Genomic DNA, 19,120 nt, shown 5'->3' with positions numbered 1-19,120 from the left:
GAAAGGGTGAAAATGTATCCTCTTTACATGAAATGACTGAAAGGAGACACAGTTATGGTATACTGCTGATACAGTGTTGTTGTTTTCTCACGTTTAATTGCATTATTTCACTGTTAAAATGGGAAGCTTTGACTCCAAAATGATGACCTTGCCTTTTGTTAATTAGCCCGATCACACTAAACTGCCCTCAACAATATTACCCTTGCGTTTTTCAGCCTACAAAATGTTGTAAACATTAAAACTGAAATAATAGCAGGGGATAAGCGGGAGACTATTTCTCCGATGCAACAAGCTGCAGTTCACAAAGAGTCTTTGCTGCCATCTTATGTGACAACAGTTTTACTGCACTGCTGCAATTATACCGCCTGTCCTAAGTCATCACACAAACACTCTTATTAAACATCAGTGTCTACCAACACAGCTTGACTGTTGCTCAGGTCCAATTGGATCCAATGGTGAATATCAACGAATCAAGTTTGTTTTTGACCACGTGTGTAAACCAGTAAATCTGGATGTTGGGGTCGCAGGAAATAGTTCAACAAGTCGTCAGTAATTTGGAGTCAGTTTCATCCTTGTTTTAACCTTGTTTTAGCTCTGGTTTTAGTCTCCAGCAACTCCCGAAGGACATTTGGGGCCCTCTGGCTGTTAAACGCACCGCTGTTTCTTGTTGTGTATGTGCGCGTTGTGAACCGTGAGCTTTTTCACAGTAAAAAATAGATCATTTACCTGCTGCAACTGAAAACATGCTTTATGAACAATGAGAATGAACAAAACAATACAATTTTTAGTCAGTCACAAAACAAACTGACATCTCAAATATTGGTACAAAAATACTGATTGTAGCCACATAACTGCTCTTTTAGTGTTATTTTCTGACTTTACTGCGGTTAAAATTTATCTAATTTATATCAAATGACTATAAACAGCTGACAATATAAAACTATTTATATTCTTAAATGACTAAAAAACAACAGCAATATGACATTTGTAAATAAAAAGCACAACACAGTTAAAGATACAGTTAAAGGTTGATAAAATGTTGAGTTTGCATATAAATCTGACAGACTTCCAGTGAGAAAGGTTTACTTTTCCACTTGTAACGTCATAATTTTCTAGTTCATCAAAAGAAATTGCGAAGATTCATGGAAATAGAAAGAAAGAAAGAAAGAAAGAAAGAAAGAAAGAAAGAAAGAAAGAAAGAAAAAAAGAAAGAAAGAAAGAAAGAAAGAAAGAAAGAAAGAAAGAAAGAAAGAAAGAAAGAAAGAAAGAAAGAAAGAAAGAAAGAAAGAAAGAAAGAAAGAAAGAAAGAAAGAAAGAAATGTGTTCCAAAACGAGTATCTTCATGGCCATGTCCCCCATATAGTCTTTCATGCAGTGACAAACACAGGATCTGATGGATTTGACACCACCAAGTAAATGCTGTGGCATGAAGCTGCTTGCAACAGTTTTTGCCCTACAGGATCACATGCAGTAGTTCATTAGTTGTCAGAGTGGATGGAGAGCCCCAAAGGTTTTACACTGAGGAAACAGATGTGGTGCAGGAGGTCAGGTACCCCGCCAAACTCTCTACTCCTGAATAACCCACAGGATGCAGTCCGCTCCAACAGCTTCTGTCTGTGTCCTCATCCTCATACGCTGCTTTACAGCAACCGCTATCGTTCCCCGCTGACATGTGGCTGAAAAGAGGCGGGGCGTGGAGGCAGCTGGACTGGATGTGATGGTCCGGGAGGACAACGGTGGTAGGTGAGGTTGTGGTGGCAACATGTGGTTCTGACGCCACACTGTCCTCTCTTAACTCCTCCCACAAGTTACCTGCAAAGAGGAAAGGAAGTATAAGGTAATATTTTGGAAAGCACCACTTACTGTTCAGCACAGATGCAGCTGTCGCACAACAATTTGCTTTCCAACAAATAGATAAAAGATTGAATTCTACTCTTTTCTCTCTTTCTTTTAAATTTTTCTCCCTTTTTTTCTCCACTTCTTTGTTTGGTCCTGAATTAAACGTGGCCGAGTTTGGAGCGCGGGCTTAGCCAGGCATCTTGCATAACTAATCTAAGCCACAGAACACCCATCCTTTGTGCAAATGTCCTCTGTGAGATAGAAAGTTTTATTGAGCTCTGGCTGACTGCAACCAGACCGATTTATTTCAACATTTTAACATCTAACAAGCAGAGCAGTAGATGATAAACTTCATAAACTAACATCAGAGCTGCGTGACTTTCAGGGCCCTGGTAATGTGCATGCTGGTCCAATATTGCACTCTCGTGACTTTCTCCTACGCTTGATTAGAAAAAAGTTCATGCTAAGTGCAACATGTGAGCTTAGACAAGCCAAAATGTCCTCTGTGAGAAATTTCTGTTTGAGTTAATACTAACATTGGCTTGACGCAGCAGTTTCCAGTCATGTTCAGCTCAGCTGGACATCAGACAGAGAGTAAACTTGTCAGCTCTGTCTGGTGGCCAAACTATGTAACTGAGTAATTGTTTCTTAAAGACGGTATCTTTCAGCATGGCCTGATAGTTAAGACTCTTCATAGCACATGCATCACTTGTGTCGCGCTATCTTGTCTCCCATCTACTATTGGCTATGATACTATGATATTTTACACAAGTCACTCTCCCTTAGGGAGGCAAAAACCCTAAAAAGAACATGGTCATCAATACCAAAGATTCACATTCCTGTGTTAATTTATCCTCCCTTACATTATGGTGCCTAAATGTCAGCTTTAGCCGTACACTACCTTGCCTTTCTAACCTGAATATGTCAAAGTTTTAATAGTCCATGAGGCTGAGAAAGTCTTTCTGCCTTGAAGTATGCAGTCTGATAAAATTACCACAGCGAGTGTCCAAATGTTTTCTGCTTATTAGTTGTTGTTTTTTTTCCCATCTGTCATATTGTATCATTGTGATTCACTTACCTTGCAGCTGCAGATCAGTGAGACTGGGGTTGAGCGTGTCAATGTCATAACTGGTGTCTCCTTCCAACAACATGTCCTGCAGGGCCCTTGGGCCAACACTGTACTCAGTTTGCAGGGTAGCACTGTGAAGAGGTGGCATCTTTCCAGCCATGATTGAGTTCAGACAACCCCCGGCCGATTTGATCCCAGCTGCACACTGCTGTCCAGAGGGAGAGAACAGGCCAAATGAGATGCTGGGGTGAGGAGCTGCAGGAGGGAGGTGGTAGGGCTGCTGAGGCTGAATTTGGATGTAGTGTGAACATCGAGGGGGTTGGCATGCTGGTTGAAGTTGGGCTGGTGAACAAGTGGTGCTGTAGTTAGGGGTCACTCTGGATAATGAAGTGTATGGTGGCAAAGACCTGAGCTTTTCTGGCTTCTCTCCCAGTAGACGATCAAGATCCTCTATGAAAAAAGTGTTTCAAACGAAATTTGAAAAAGGCAAGACAAGATGATCAGCTCACATTAGTATCCAGCTTGGATTAATTTAAACTACAGTTTGAAACCTTTAACACAGATCAAACATTGGTCAAACTGATCTGCACAAAAGCAAAGTTTTGATAATCAGTCAATAAACATCATGTTCTTGAGCAAAGACGACTTTTGAGATGTTTTGCGAGCCCACCTGGCCTTGCCATGCTCCTGCGGACCGTCAGAGGGTCTTTGCGACGCCACTTATGCAGCTCCTCCTGCATCTTCTCCACCTTGGCCGGATTAAGAGCCCAAAGACAGCCTTTGCGAGAAGTGCTCCCGTTTTTGTTCTCCACCTTTTCAAAGCACTTGTTCAAGGAAAGATTGTGTCGCACAGAGTTCTTCCACCCATCGGGAGCTGTCTGGAAGCAGAGAGGGAAGGTTTGATGTGTGAGAAAACCATAGTTTTATGATCTCATGCTACAGCTCCTACCATTCAACGCAAATGAAACCGTAGTAATGGATATCATATCGCATTTCTGCTAATACAGAACACACAGTTTTTGTTCATTTTGAATGTGAAATGCAGCTTCGGACAATAACAGAAGGTTAAATCATTTTTATTGCTCTGTGAAGCTACTTTTTGCTGAGCTCCTGTCAGCAAAACACTTACATTTGCATATTGTGTGCAAAGATGAGTCAGATTTGCATAAATCCAGACAGACTTGAAAAGGACTTGTAGAATGCCATAAGGCTCGACTGGTTAAGCATGTTTCCCATGTTCAGAGGCTGTAGTTCCTTGATGCAGCCTGCTCAGTTTCTATCTCACTCCACAGAAATTACTTAAATCTAAACCTGCAAATAATGTGTCTAAGATGTGGTATTGTGGTGGCCTCTTTCTTACAGTAAACCAGGACATGTAAAAACCTGAAAACCTTCTAGGTCAATATGACCTCTGTGACACCCCAACCACAGGAGGTAGAGTCATTGTAATTTTAGAGGCAAAGCTCGGGAAGAGAAGAAAATTCCAACATTGGAACAGTCCAGAGAATCCTCAGGAAAAGTTTAATTTGTTGACATTTCTCTATTTCTATATCCTATTTCTGCCATTGTCTGGTTAATAACCTTTATCAAAAATACACTTGTGAACAGTTTCATAACAATAGCTGCTTTTTTTTTGGTCTGTAGTTGGCGTAACGGGTGGTGTATGGACCCAATTGCAGTACAAAGGACTCAGAAGACAGTGGTAAAAAGTTTAACGTTTTACTTAGACTCTGGCAGACAGGCAAACGGTTTAGAAACCGGCAAACAGGAATCATGAGAGGAGAGGCAAAGTTCTTGCTCAGGGACAGAAGGCTGGGTCGAATTATCAGGGGGCAGACAAAGCAGGGAATCAGGGAGAGGCGAGGTCGGTACCGAGAAGACATGCAGGAGAACGCTGGAAAGACTTGCATGGCAAAGAACAATCTGGCAGAGGAGTGAGTGTGGACCTGGTGACTATATGCTGGGCTGATTGCACGTGATGAGAGGCAGCTGTGTGCACAGGTGAGTGGAGTGAACTGACGAGGTGGGTGTGGCTAACAGGCTGAGCGGGGCAGAGGCAGGATCAATGGAAAATTACTGATGGCTGGATGACTGAACTGTGACAGTTGGTTTGTGTGTTGAAACATCCATCCACCCATTTTCTATACCGTCAATCCATTAATCGGGTAGCGGGTGGGCTGGAGCCTATCCCAGCAGTCGTGTTGAAACATAAGGACATCAATTATCCATATAAAATACCTAACACTGTGCTACACATGCCTTTTTGTTCAGAAAGTCGCTTGCAGACATGTTCGAGTTAGAAGTCCACACACTTTTGTATAAATATGGATTGAATAAAGCAGCTGCAGGATTTATGCATAGTTTGAACCCTGATTATCAGAGTAGATTTTCCAAAGGATTCCAGCTATCTACAAATCAGATGAGTTGAGACTCACCTCTGGAACGAGCTCAAACATTTTATGACATACATATTCAGGAAGGCACTATATAGGCAACCCATCGGCTAACATGCAGATGTCTGTTTATAGATTTTCCTGTTTAATTTTTTTTATTTACCCCAGGTGTATTCCTTTGTGTTTACTTCCTGTGTCACACTTGGTCACCCTCGCTGATTGCCTCACCTGCTTTTCATTTGTAATTTACCCCTCAGTATCTATCCACCAGGTTTTTATTTGTTAAAGTGCCACATCATTATGTTGTTTTGTATTCTTTGTTCTTTTTGCTGTAATAACATACGCTCACATTTCAGTGTTTTAACAAGAAGATGCAAAAAGATGGCACTTTAAAGCCTGTACAGAGGATCAAGGCCTATTTTAGTTTTTATCCAAGCATGTACACACAGGACTGATTCAAATATCAGGTGCCTCATCTTGGTTCGTTAGCCTGGTTTGAGGCGTTTGATTTTGTATGATTTCCGACTAACAATTTTTTTTTTTTTGCACACGATAAGTTGTCATTTTTTCCTTTTTTTCTTCAATCATGTTTATTTTCTCTGAGATTCTTATTTTTCTGTAATACTTACTTACTTACTTATTAAGATCAGTGTGTGCAGTAATACCTTGAAATATGGAAAGTGTTCAGTCATGAAGCTGTAGATCTCATTGACTGGCAGACTTCCTGTTTTACTGTTCTTCAGAGCCATAAAAATCAAGATACTGCAGTGATGAAGAAGATATTTCACATTAGCATTCTATTTATGTTTACATTTATACAAACAATGCAACCATCATTAAGGTAGTCCAGTTGTATGAAGTGGAGCTTATTCTTCTTATTTTTCCAACAAAATGTAACAGTGATTAGAGTATCACATATCAGAGTAATCTATAGAAAACAATCCCTTCAAAATTGTGCATATTGTTGCGTTATCCATGACCACATAATAAATACAGGCAAGTGTTGGTGTGATATCCGGTATTACCTGTATGAGTAAATGGGCTTAGGAAACAGGGACTGTGTGGTGCTCTCCTGGTGTGATTGAGTGGAGACACTCTGGAGAGAATATTTAGAGCTGTTTGGTTGATAATCATTAGGATACAGTTTAGATGAGACCTGTGGAGCACATGCACCCACACACACGAACACAAATTAAAATCACAACCTGACAGGTACTACAAGATAGATCTCACCTAATCCAGTACATACATCAGTCATCATATAAAAGAAAAAATTATAATAATGATAATGTTCACATCCGGTCTGCACCCCTCCTTGGTTCAGCCAGAATACTGACTGACCTGCTGTCGAGGGCTCATTGAGCTGTACAACGGAAAGCTTTGAGACAGGAAGCTGGAGGGCTCTGCTGGTACAGCTGCTAGCTCTGGGTATGAACTCTGGAAAAAAAGAGGACAATTTTAAAAACTGTTTGGAGGTCACTTGAGCGATGGTGCAGCACATTTTTTTTTAACTATTGACAATGCTGATTATTGACACTTTGAAATGAATTGTCCCATGTTAGTTAGCACTTAACACTGTGTTAAGGTTCATAAGCAGGTTCATAGACTTTTTAAGTTACCTGAAATTAGCTAGCTTTGGATTGCACAAAGCCTTGATTGCAAAACTAGAAAAGACTAAAAAAAAAGAGCACATCATAAATCTAGAAACCTGATTGCTGCCATCACTGCATGAACAAGTGTCAGGGATGCACATTTCCTGCAGGCTGCTAAAGTAAGAGGAGCACTGTTGGAGACAGTCTGCTGCACCCACTGCTCCGTCACTGAACTGTCGACGGTACGGGTGGAAACGCTCAGCAGGGCCTTTTTCTGGTGCTGATCCTGATCCTGAACTGGTGGTCCCATCAGCACTGTGTCTCCTGTTCAGAGCAGCAGTCGTCCAGCTGAAAGTGTTACCCTCCTTGTGGGGGAAGCAGGCGTCCTTGTCCTCTTTAGTCTGGAGAGTGATCACACTCAGGCAGGCAGCAACTTATAGAGGTTATTTGAGTTAAAAGAGAAATGCCCAGGGCAACTCCATACCTGATATTCTGCCATCTGCTGGCAAGATGTTCCATGGGGCTCACAGGTGTGTAGACTGACCTGAGGGGCTGATGCTTGAAACTTTCTGTTGCTGAGTGAAAACTTTGCTGAGAATGACATTCTCTGGCAAAGTCTGCTCCTGTGAAGAGATTGAAAATGAAAAGTAGAGACTAAATTTGAAGGAGAAGGCATCATCATTTGCAGAAAAATTGCTGTAAGGAGCTTTAATTGTATGTCAAACAAAGCTACGCTTCCTTGGGGAATTAAAGTTAAAGTCTTTAATGCTGAGAAATGAAAGATAAGGTTTAATTTGCTGTCATTTTTTTGTCTCAGAATAACCACTGCAAAATTCACATTATCAGCCTACTAACACCTTTAGATTCACAAATGAACATATTATGTGTGCTTGCTTGATTTATGCTGAATCTGAAGTGTAAAAATGACAAGGGAATTATGTTTTATGTGTCATCTATAGGAAAGATATAAAATGTTCAGTTTTCTGTTTTCACAGCTAAGCTAACATGATGCTGGCTGTTGCATTGAAAACAAGAAACATGTGAAAGTGGGATCATCTCAAATAATTCCAAGCCAAAAAGCAATCCCTTCAAACTGTGCCATAAAACAGGGAAACCTAATTAGTGGTTTTTTGATTGATGCTACTATTGCCATAAAACAGGAAGCAGTTTCCCCATGTTTTGAAAAAGCACTTGTGCTCACTGATCCTTTGAGATCATATCTTCAGTGTCATTTCACTACTGTACATCTAGGAGATACACTACACTGCACCCTCTAAAAGCATGAGTGCAGGCATGGGAGCAGATGGGTTCATTTTCAGAGCCAGTACATTAAACTGGCAACGTGGACGTATATGAGTCACGGGGTTTATCGGACTGAGTATGAAGAAATGTAATGTGATCCCAACGGAGGTGAGAGACACGTGGCTCTGATTCCAGTAAAGGTATCCTCAACCCTGACATAGACCAAGCTCATTAAAACTGCCAACAAACCATGATAACTGTTAGGTCACGTAAAGCTGAACAGCGCTGAGGCAGACAACGCGGAATCAGGCTCTTCTGTATGTCGTGTGCAAGGAGAGAGAAGTAGCAATCAAAGCTCTTTCTGTTCAAATCAAAGGAGGGTTAAGTGTCAGGGTGAAAGTTGAGAGGTTGCTTTTTTTCAGCACCGTGGCAACAAAACCTCTCATCTGCTTGACAGACACAGTGCTACCAGCCAGAGCCAATGCAAACCTGAAGGGATTTCCAGACCCTATAAAAGACACTTTTAACCAGTTTTTTTTTTTAAATCATCTGCTTGCAAAATTAAGCTAATTTCTAAAATGAGGGCAACGACCTTACTCAGTTTGTGCAACATCTGCCAAAACCAAAACAATATTTTAACATATCGGGACATGGATGGTTGGTAACAACATTTGATTTGTGTAAATGCATTTTGCAGCGAGAGCAGGCTATTTTTTATCTACCCTGACACCTCTTGAAGATCATTAATTAGAGTCTGATCTGATCCACAGAGTTGAAAAGTGTTTGACGATTTTTGAGAATACCTTTGTGCAGTAATGAATGTTATCAAGATCACATGCAGGCTCAAATCGAGCTTTTAATTCAGTCGGACCAAGCTGTAAGTGTTTAACCTGTGAGGCCCTGCCAAGTCAGAATCAGAAACTGATCTGTTTTCACACCGATGATTAAAACGACCCGAGTGGAACATGTTTTGTATTTCAATTTTTCATAAGTGTCCATTTGTTGCTAGAACTGTTCATGGAAATTAATTTGAGTCAATATAAACATGGCAGTTCCTGAATGTGAATAACCAGTGCATATTTTTCTCTTACATTCTTTTACAGCTGTCAACAATCTCACAAGTGGTTCTTTCTATAGCTTCTGCCAAAGCATTTCAGCAAAAAATATTAATTTAAGTCCTGAAATCAACATGTATTTTTACAATGTTTTCACACGCCTACAGAGAACATGTCACTTTATCTCTCTTTTCCCAGTTTTGGAGGGGTGGTAATTTAATCATAATCCCCACTGTGAAATTGATTATGGAAAAAAACAACAACTTAAGAGATCTAGTTTAACACTAAATATCAAGAAACATGCATTATTCTATTTTCAAATTTGCTCCGTGACTTAAAGGATATAATCTTGTTTTAACATAATGTATATAATAATCTGAAAAATACAATCGCAAAAACCTTGATTATTACAAATCATGTTTAAAAAACAAACAAATTAAATACTGACAAAACTTCTGACAATCTTGAGGGTGCATCTAATCTTTGTTCAGACTGTGACGATCGATTTCTATTTTATTCTATCTAAAGTGTAAAATGCATTTTCATTTATGTGATACTGACCAACTTATACTTTATAAACCCAATATTGATTATTCTGAGGGCTCTAAAGTTGTTGTGGTACTGGCTGCTGATTTTCAGACACCAATCCAAAGTGTGTGAAAACTGACTTGGCTAGCAAGGTTTTGGCTGATCTTCCATCAGATTTTTTTTTCTCCTCCCATCATACGCTAAGATGCAAATTGTCTGATTTTGTTTATCTAACAGAGCGACTACGTCCCAAAACCAATCTTGCAACTATTGAAAAAAAGCCAGCATGCTGTTGACAACCAGCAAAGCCCTCTCCAGTATTGTCTGTGTGGTTTGAACTAGTGAACAATTTGTAGTTTAGCCTGGTGAAGACGGGTTGAGTCTTTTTTTTGGATGCAGTGTAGAATCTGTGGTTTCTCTGCCTACGTGATGTGCAGTGTATTTGGGGCATTTTTCCAAGGATCTTGAGCCTGGCTGTAGATTTTCATTGAGAAATTTTAAGTCCAAAACAAGAATCACAGGCAGTCACACAGTGAGTACATTCACAAATCACAATCAGCTTACCATCAGCGTATTTCTTCTGTATCTCATCACAAGCTGTCAACAAATATTTACAAATATTTTCTGGTGTCTGTTGTCACCAGAGGATGAGAGCAGGTATATCAACATAACTGTTTGAATCATATGCTTTGTGTTTACATGACATGAGGCTGCTGGTCAAAGTTCAGAAATATGAGCCATCCTTCAGCTTCTACAGCAGCACAAACAATAACACTGCTGAACTGCAACAATATTCTAACAATAGAGTAGTGTAGTGTGTGTCTAAGAAATAGATAAATATCAAAGTGTACATCGAGGCAAAAATTGCAAAATCCTTCAGGAAAACTGACAGACAAACTCACCTAACTTTTGGATTCAAAAGCTGCTATGTGTTTGTTGTTTCTCATTCAGAGCTGTAGCCTCTACTGATCCCATTTCCCTTGCAGATCTGTGCACCTCCAGCCACCTTCACCCTGACAGTGAGGCACTTCAATTAAATTGCCTGTCTAAATATGTATGGAAATAGTTGATGGGTTGGTTTCGGATTTTGGGCAGCACAGAATATCATCTTCATTTTCCATGTGTGTATGAGTGTGTGTGTCTGGCACTTGTCCAGACTAGTTCAGTGAGAAGACATATGTAAAGAAAAACCTGCTCCAACAGGTTCCCAAAGATTTGTTGGTGCTCTTTTGCTCTGTTCGTCAGTCTTTCTTTGCCTTACTGAATGGTTACTTGTGTGAATGGGACCTAGGACACACCAGTGATCACAGCCAGTGGCACTGAGTGGGTGCCGTGCCCTGCTTTCTGAGCTTCCCAATGGCAAAGGCTGACTTAAATCTGATCCAGTTCCCCTTGACTGTAAAGTATTCAAACAAACGCTCTAAAGTAAACGCAAGACCATTTGGACACTTGAAGGTGGCAAAAGTATAAGAAACATGCCAGATGCAGGAAAGAAAACACTGAAAGCACAGGCTATTCGGATAGATAGATGCAGTCAGTCTGGAAATGTCAGTTTCTTGTGCAACAAAAAGTTTTCTTCATAACTAAGTGAGATACACATTGATGAGGCTGTCCTGGAGCCTCGTGCACAATTATTACTATTCGAGTAGAATGAGCAGATGAAAATTGTGCCCTTGATACATCTGATCATTGACGTGAAAAAGTGCACATGCCACTTTTTTGTACGCACCCTTTGTAAACGAGGCCAAAGAAGAACGTCTCGAGGAGGGTGTGTTCAGGGCACAGTGATGACTTTGGCTCACATCCGTTGGTGGGTGTATTTTTTTCAGCTATATGCAAATCAGGCTTTTGGTAAGTGAATGGAATTTTCATCTGCTCACTCTACTGGAATAAAGCCATTAAAGGAAGGCAATGCTTCAATGCTCTTTGTAGGGAATCACTTTTTATTATATTACATGACATTACATGTTGCGTTAGATGCAGTCTATGTGCTTGAAAGTATTTGTGATGTCAGCTAACAACGGTGGCATACTGTATTTATCTACTGTACTTACATATGAGGTTCAGGGAGAGTTCTGATTATGTATTTAAACCAACATTCTGTTCAAAGTTTTTAGCCTGAGTATCATTGAAAAGTTGCCTTGACATGTGATAAAAACAGGATGGGGTTTAACCTCTTTGACGGCATTTCTATTATTGAACACCATCATCAGATCATATTTCAGTTGAGTTGTGCTTTATATGATAAGCTGTTGCCACTAAGCCAGGGATGTCCAAATTCTGTCCTCGAGGGCCGCTGTCCTGCAGGTTTTGGATGTTCTGGATCTGCTTCAACACACCTGATTCAGATGAAATGGATCTCTTCAAAAGATTGTTAAGTTCTGCACAATCCTGCTAATGATGAATTGATATGATTCATCCAAAACCTGCAGAAAGCATGAACGGCTAAATAATCTTCATATATATATAAAACTTATGCATGAACCTGTATAAAACCAAGGCAATCTGCAAAGGGAAAAGAGGTTTCTGCAGATATTTCTAATTATTATATTTCTAATTATTTAATTATGTTGCCCCTGTACATATTTATTCTATCATTCATTCATTTTCCATACCCGCTACATCTAATTCAGGGTTTTTGGTGGCGGGGGCTGGAGCGAGGGGCGGGGTACACCCTGGGCAGGATGCTTTTATCAAATTTTAAATTTCACAGCATCTAAAGTGTTTGAAATGCAAAGAAGGTCTACAGTCAGAACTGAGCTGCAGAAGACTTTGCTCCCAGGCTTTTTGACTGATCAAATAACAGGTTTTAAGTATCCTGGAGCTGTCAGTCTAAGAACTGTAGGGTCAGTGTAATTTCATCCTGACACACCTTTGATAACACATCATTTCCAGTTCAGGGAAATCTGAAAACAAATGTTTCCCTTAAAAATGTTGTGCTCCTCTAAGTGCCCTACTCAAACATGTTTTCATTACATGAAAGAGTTGATTGATTCATTTTTTTAATAATTTTTTTTCTTATGAGCAACACCCACGCAGTTTTCTGTTACCATCATCTGTTAAAGAATTTCTTTGGTGAAAGCTCTTACAAAAACCCAAACTTGTACCGCTTTTTTATTGTAGAGTAAACTCGTTTGCCATTACAGCTCCACAACAAAAAACAGTTTTTATTACCTTTTATAACAATCATGATGGTCCTTTCCGCTGATAAATATGTTTGTAAATCAGAAGATAAGTGTAAGATTAACTCAGCATGAAAGTCAAATTCTGTATTCTAAGTTATCTGAAACAGAGATTTATGAGTGTCTTTTAAAAAGACACCCGAGGCAGAGTAATTTATCGCTTAATATTTTACTTTTCTGGCTCAAGGTGAGTCTATATAAATTCAGTAATAACTTTCCCTGTCCCAGGGATATTTCATGATAAAATGTGCAGCTGCCTCTTCAAATGACTGCTCTCAAAATGTTATATTACCATTTCATGGCAAGTTATGAAAAAGAAGTGCAAGTTATAGTCAGAGGTTGAGCTTGTGATAGTGCCTGATAATTGCACATAATTATGCATCATGCTCATTCACATTTTTCTAGTTTTTTTGTCAATGGGCCGTAACATTAGACCTTCAACAAATGTTAAAAATCCAAGTGAGCTTTCGAGCAGAGAAATATACAGCACGATTGTAACGTTAAAAGTTAGAAAACACAAACTGGGACTCATTCACGTTGTTTACACAAAGAAACTGAAGATATCAGAACATGAATAAGTTGTCCTACCTCTCATAACAGCCATCCATCAAACCTTCCTGAATTTCCATAACTGCGACAATCAATTTATCGACAGAGAGAGAGAGAGAGAGAGAGAGAAAGATAACTATTCCTGTGAGCGCTGCCGTGGTTCAGCCCTTCCCAGAGATATGGTCCATAGATTAAACCAAAATGTTTTGGATTTCATAACTGCTCAAACCTTTGACCTCGGTGTCCTGTGGTTCCACCTTTTTTAAAATCTCCTTTGCCTCAGGGCTTCACATACAGTCAATATACGGCCCCCAGCCAAGAAGTTCTATGAAATGTTTCAATCAGTCTCCTGTAACAGATTTCCTTACCTTCAATCATTTTACATTTTTTCCCCACACTGATTCTTTGAGGGGATTTGCCTTCTGTCTCCACAGCTCTCTTTAAATCAACTGGGGGCCTAGTGGTCCTAATCCTTTGGACGGCAATGAGATTTGAGCCCATCATTAAATTCAACAATGAACCCATGAACTTGCTGCATCGCTACTGTAAATGTATATTTTTCCCTGAAGCTGAAAATTCGTCTTTTTGATAAAAAAAAAAACACAATTAATCTCAGTAGCTGCTATGTTTAGAGCTGTGAGATTAATCTCTAAGTGACCAACTGAGAAAATAGGACTGATATTTAAAATGTTTAGACATTTTTGTCCAGCCTACATGCAGACCAAAAACTGTAGTAAAACTTTTTACTTCACAGAATGATTAATAACACTGCCAATGCCAATGTAAGAACACGTTCTTACATTCTTCTTGGCATAATCTTAGATCTTCGCTATAGGACGGTGTGACACTGTTATTAAAGACACAACAAGAACTCACATTGTGAATGTTTGGCAACAAGACACTCCCTGCAATTCCAACAAGAATCTGCTTGCATAAACCCTTGTTTAGGGTCATGTCATGATTTGTGAATTAAGACAATGTTAATCCTTGTCTGAAATGGAATGGTTGGCTGTAAAAGCATCAACTTCTGTTCTACTGAATTTACTGTCTGGATAATGATTTATTGTATGCAAATGGACGGAAATTGGGTCAACCAAACCATAAACAAAACGTCACACCACAGGGTCTCGATTAGAATATCCGTATTCCAAGGAAATCAGGGGCTGTGCTTGCTGAATTATACAAATAAGTTTCAAAATAAAACACAAAGACAACAGCGAGCCCAGACCTCCTGTGGTTGATTCCTGATAAATATGAAGACATTTCAGACTGATATTGAGCTGAAACGTGGCTCCACATCATGTTTTAAAGGCAGTCTCATGGTTCTGACACCAACAAACTTCAGGGTGAATCCAGTCTTTGCCATAAATATATAGAAGACTAACACATCATAATGCACATAATGTTATAAATGGATCCCGATCCACTGGGATACAATGTTTTGTCAACACCATGAAATTTAAACCAATCATCATTCTCCTACTGCTCTGCCTGAGCACAGTTTCCATGGTAATACACAGGATATTGTGTTCATGCAAACAGATAATAAAGATCCAATAAAGGGATTAATATAAGATGCTTACGTAGAAATTGGATATGACCCTTTAACCAAAACATTGTTTGTGGTATGTCAGTATGAAGCCTTATAGATCATGTTTAATCTTCAAAAGACCTAACAATGTCTACAACTTTAAGGGTGTTGTAGAGGAGGGCTATGCCATCAGGTAGAGCTGCATGAAAGTCAGTGATGCAGAGATGGTGAAGGGAAACGTGACATACATCGGGTGAATCTTATTGGCATTTGCCTGGAACAAAAGGACACTCACACAGACTATGGCTGAGCTGGTGGAAATATCAAAGGATTTTAGAACAAATGATTAAAAATCAGTCAGTGTGGGGCTGCTTTAAGGGGCTTTAAGGGGCTGCTACTAGCTTTAAGAAGAAGCATTTCTGTGTCTACAAACACTAAAAACTTGTGAATTCATATCAATCTTAAAATACAAAATCTGTGAATACTTTCATCACGCATTTATTGTGCAATCAGCAAATAAAAAAGTATGATCTGACTTTCCAGTAAAGCTTTTACTGCACTCTTAAGATTTACATTTCACAAAAGTGTCTTCTTGAGTGATTTGGGGTTTTGTTTGCCACTTCCTGTTTTATCGTGTCACATTCCATCCTTTGGCCGTGGTTCTGATTCTTGCCTTTCCTCTGTTCCCCAAACAGCACACAATTGATTCCTCTGCCTAACTTTTTTCCTCTGGTCTTAGTCCCTACCACAAGAGATGCGAGCGGAAGAGTCGGGAAAAGACACAAGGACAGAGGGGTCGCAGTGGCAGGCATTTAACAAAATGAGATATCCTTACTTCAGAGTGTCGTTTTAAAGAGACAATTTTTTTATGACATGTCACACAGCTGCATCGTTTTCTTGCAGTTTTCTGCAATCACTGATTTTTGTTTGCGGAAGGTTTATCACAAATAAACCATCCGCAAACACCGCAGGGTAGAGATGGCAGATGGAGGGATGGTCTGTAACTGCACAAGACTTCCTCCCAGCCACAGAGGCAGTCCATATTAATTTCAATAGTGTGGGAAGAAATGTAAACATCCTAGATTTATAGGCAGATGTGGTCTTCGTGAGCTTTAAATCTAAGCTAAGCTAATGCAAAGCATCCTCCAACGAGGAATGGCACAGTCCGAGTCAATGTCCTGACCAAGTGGCAGTGAGGGGCCTTGAACTAGCTCCTGTAACAGAGCTTGGAGACTATGGAATGAAGAAAAGAAGAGTTGAAAAACTTTAAAGACGGCTTCTTATTTTATAGTTACTGGTAAGTACAGTCTAAAATATTATATTCTATATTGCTGTGGCCTACGTTTTATTGCCTCTAGATAAATTACTGACCACAAATGCTCTCAGTGAGAAGAAAAAGAAAAAGGTAAGCTGTGACAACATTATTCGTGTCTTGTTGACAAAAGGACATGGGCTCCTCAAAGTCTGCATCGCACCTTTTAAAATGCGTGTTAATCATTGTGTCACCCCACTGTGTACAAAACACTGCTCCTCCACTTTTTGAGCAACAGCAAATGCCTTGTTGCTTACAGGCAAGAGCAGGACACGCTCAACTTAAGTTACCAAGGATGGAAAAAAGGTTCCTGCTGCATAAGTAGTTTGTCTAAGGATCAGCACAACATGAACTGCTGTACAGGCTTGACCTTGAGACTATCAGGCTACAGCTCAGGAAGGACCTGGGATTAAGTTTTTTTGAAAGCACTGAATCAGCAAAGTGAGTTTTCACTGCTTGTGAAAGTTGTTGACTGTACATTTGAGAGTTGCAGAGCAAAAAAAGAGAGCAGACATCGTCAATGAAACTGCACTTCAATCATTATGCGACATGCTGAAAAACATAATGCGATGCAACAGTGAATAAGTACTTTGCATTGGGTTGTCCAGAGAATATTGATAAACCCTAAAGACCCTACATCAAGGAGGACGATAGCTATTGATTCATACACAAATGATATATATTTTCTGCATCTCAAAAACACCAGCGGTAGTCATTGTCTTTGTTGAACAGCACAATCGCCCAGCGAGGTATGAGCCCAGGCCACTTGGAAAACCACAGAACGAGTACAGGCAACGAGCACAAAAAATACCAGCAGGGCTCATCCTGACAACTTTCTGCCCTCAGCTGTAATTACCTCATATGCTTCTCTGTCATCATGTTTTTTTCATGTCTGTCAGGTCTTGTAGACGCCTTTAGTTTTGAATCCCATTTCGTCTCGTCACTTCCTGTTTTATTTTGAAATATTAACTTCCCTCTTGTTTCAGGTACCTTGATCTTCCTCCTGTATCAAGTGTCTTGTCTTCCCTGATTCCCAAAGTGTTTCCAGCTCTTCCCCTTGGTCCCTCATGTGTTCAAATAGTCTGCGTCTCCCTCTGTCCCGTGCCAGTGTGTTGAATTTGTCTCCTTGAGCGTTCTCACTCTAGCCCTGTTCATAGCGACCATAGTCTTGTTAAACAAAAGATATTGTTCTGATGCAGTCCCTCTTTCTGTTGATAATTTGTCATAGTCTTAGTTTAAGATCACGCGATTCTTGTACTAGCCTGTTTTGTTTTCCTCCCTTTGGAGTGATTCTTGTTTTCTTTCTATATGTTTATAGTCTGTCCGTCTTGTTATTAGATTAAAGTTTATAGCTACTCCACTAGAAGGAGTGTTTTGTTTTCTGTTAAAGTTTTTATAGTGCCTTCGACTTTTAGGAGAGCTGTAAGTTAAGTTGTAATTTGATATAGCCTTTGTTTTTGTCCTCCTGGAGAGAATTTTTGTTTAATAAGTTTTATAGTCACACTCTCCTCCATAGGTATTGAGGCGAGTGTGTTAGGAGTTTTATAGCCCATTACTTTGCTCTGTCAAAGAGGTTACAAGTGATTATTATTAATAAACACTATTATTGATAAAGATCCTGCATCTGTGTCCTGTGTCTTCACGGTTCGTGACAATGTCACGTCAAAAAGGATCTCTCAAGCTAGAGCAACATTGAAAATAAAATAAAATAATCACTCCTTCTCCCTAATGCAGATACTTCATTGAAAGAGTGATAATAAACCAAGACAGAATCCATCATTAACCAGAACCAAAACAAAGCTGAGTAGATTCTTTGTCATTCAGATGAGATCCAGATGAGATCCAGATTTATAGAAGAACTGGAGTTTAGTTATCTTCTATTTCAGCACTTATAAAAGACATCAGTAATTATCTTAGAGGAGCAAATGTCACTGTTCATGGAAGTGAAAACAATCGAAAACAAAGTGCTCATTGTAAACGTATATTAAATATTGGAGTTGTAAGCTTTTACCGCAGCTTTCTATCATGTTAACAGAGGTTTTTCACGTACAAATACTGAGTGAAATAGATGCTTGAATAGAACTTGTCCAGTCCTGCTGCTTCGCCTAATGGACTTTCCCCCCAGTAGAAACTGTGACCTACTTGTGTTGCCTCACCAGAAGAAGAGGAAGGTGATATGATTACATTTCCAGGTCGTTTTCCACATATTTCATGTGGTCTTCGATGTATAACTTTGTTATTCATTTTACAAAAATCAATCGGTCCAAGACCAGAAGACAAGACTGTGTCAAAGAGCAACCATCATGGAGATGACGTAGGGTGGGGTTCCACTTAGGCTACCTGTTTCTCCAGGTATAACAAACACTTAGAGGCACTTGGATAAAAAGCAACAAGGGTCAGGCCAGCATTTGCCTTCCATGGTATTTACTCTTATTCACATGTCTTCTCATATGTGTCAGTATGTGAGTATGGACAGAGATATCTTACAGATGTGGTTCACTCTCAAAATAAGTCTATTAAAAAGTGAACAAGCCTTTCAGATACTGGATAAACAGCTGTGTAAGGACCAGTAAGAGTTAAGAAGAATCTGAAAACAACTGTTGGAGTCTTCTTTGTCTCACGGCCGCTATGTAGTTTGAAACAATCGTCTTATTTCCATGACACTTGTCACTGAGAAAAAGACGCAATCCAGACACAGTGTCCACTAGTCCAGTATCATCAAGATGATCAAATAATTATGGATCGTGCTTCCTGGCATGCTCAACACTCACTGTAGACTATATATTAAACATAACCACTAAAGGTTTATTAGAGCAGTTCTTAAACTC

General features: G+C 39.6%; 1 protein-coding gene across 1 annotated transcript; it reads right to left on the bottom strand.

Moving 5' to 3' along the window:
- Positions 1-1,184: 1,184 nt before the first annotated feature.
- On the bottom strand, positions 1,185-13,540 carry foxn1 (forkhead box N1). Its single transcript, XM_072392537.1, has 9 exons — positions 13,489-13,540; positions 7,378-7,516; positions 7,103-7,294; positions 6,643-6,738; positions 6,327-6,457; positions 5,967-6,063; positions 3,579-3,786; positions 2,918-3,358; positions 1,185-1,812 (listed from the first exon to the last, which is right to left on the bottom strand). Exons 1-9 carry the CDS (start codon positions 13,527-13,529, stop codon positions 1,514-1,516), a joined length of 1,644 nt encoding a protein of 547 aa, XP_072248638.1. The 5' UTR covers positions 13,530-13,540; the 3' UTR covers positions 1,185-1,513.
- Between the last annotated feature and the right edge of the window lie 5,580 nt (positions 13,541-19,120).

This window comes from Leuresthes tenuis, unplaced genomic scaffold (genome assembly GCF_036924035.1).
Source record: "Leuresthes tenuis unplaced genomic scaffold, fLeuTen1.0.hap1 SCAF_9, whole genome shotgun sequence".
NCBI lineage: Eukaryota > Metazoa > Chordata > Actinopteri > Atheriniformes > Atherinopsidae > Leuresthes > Leuresthes tenuis.
This window is presented reverse-complemented; position numbering and strand designations above follow the sequence as displayed.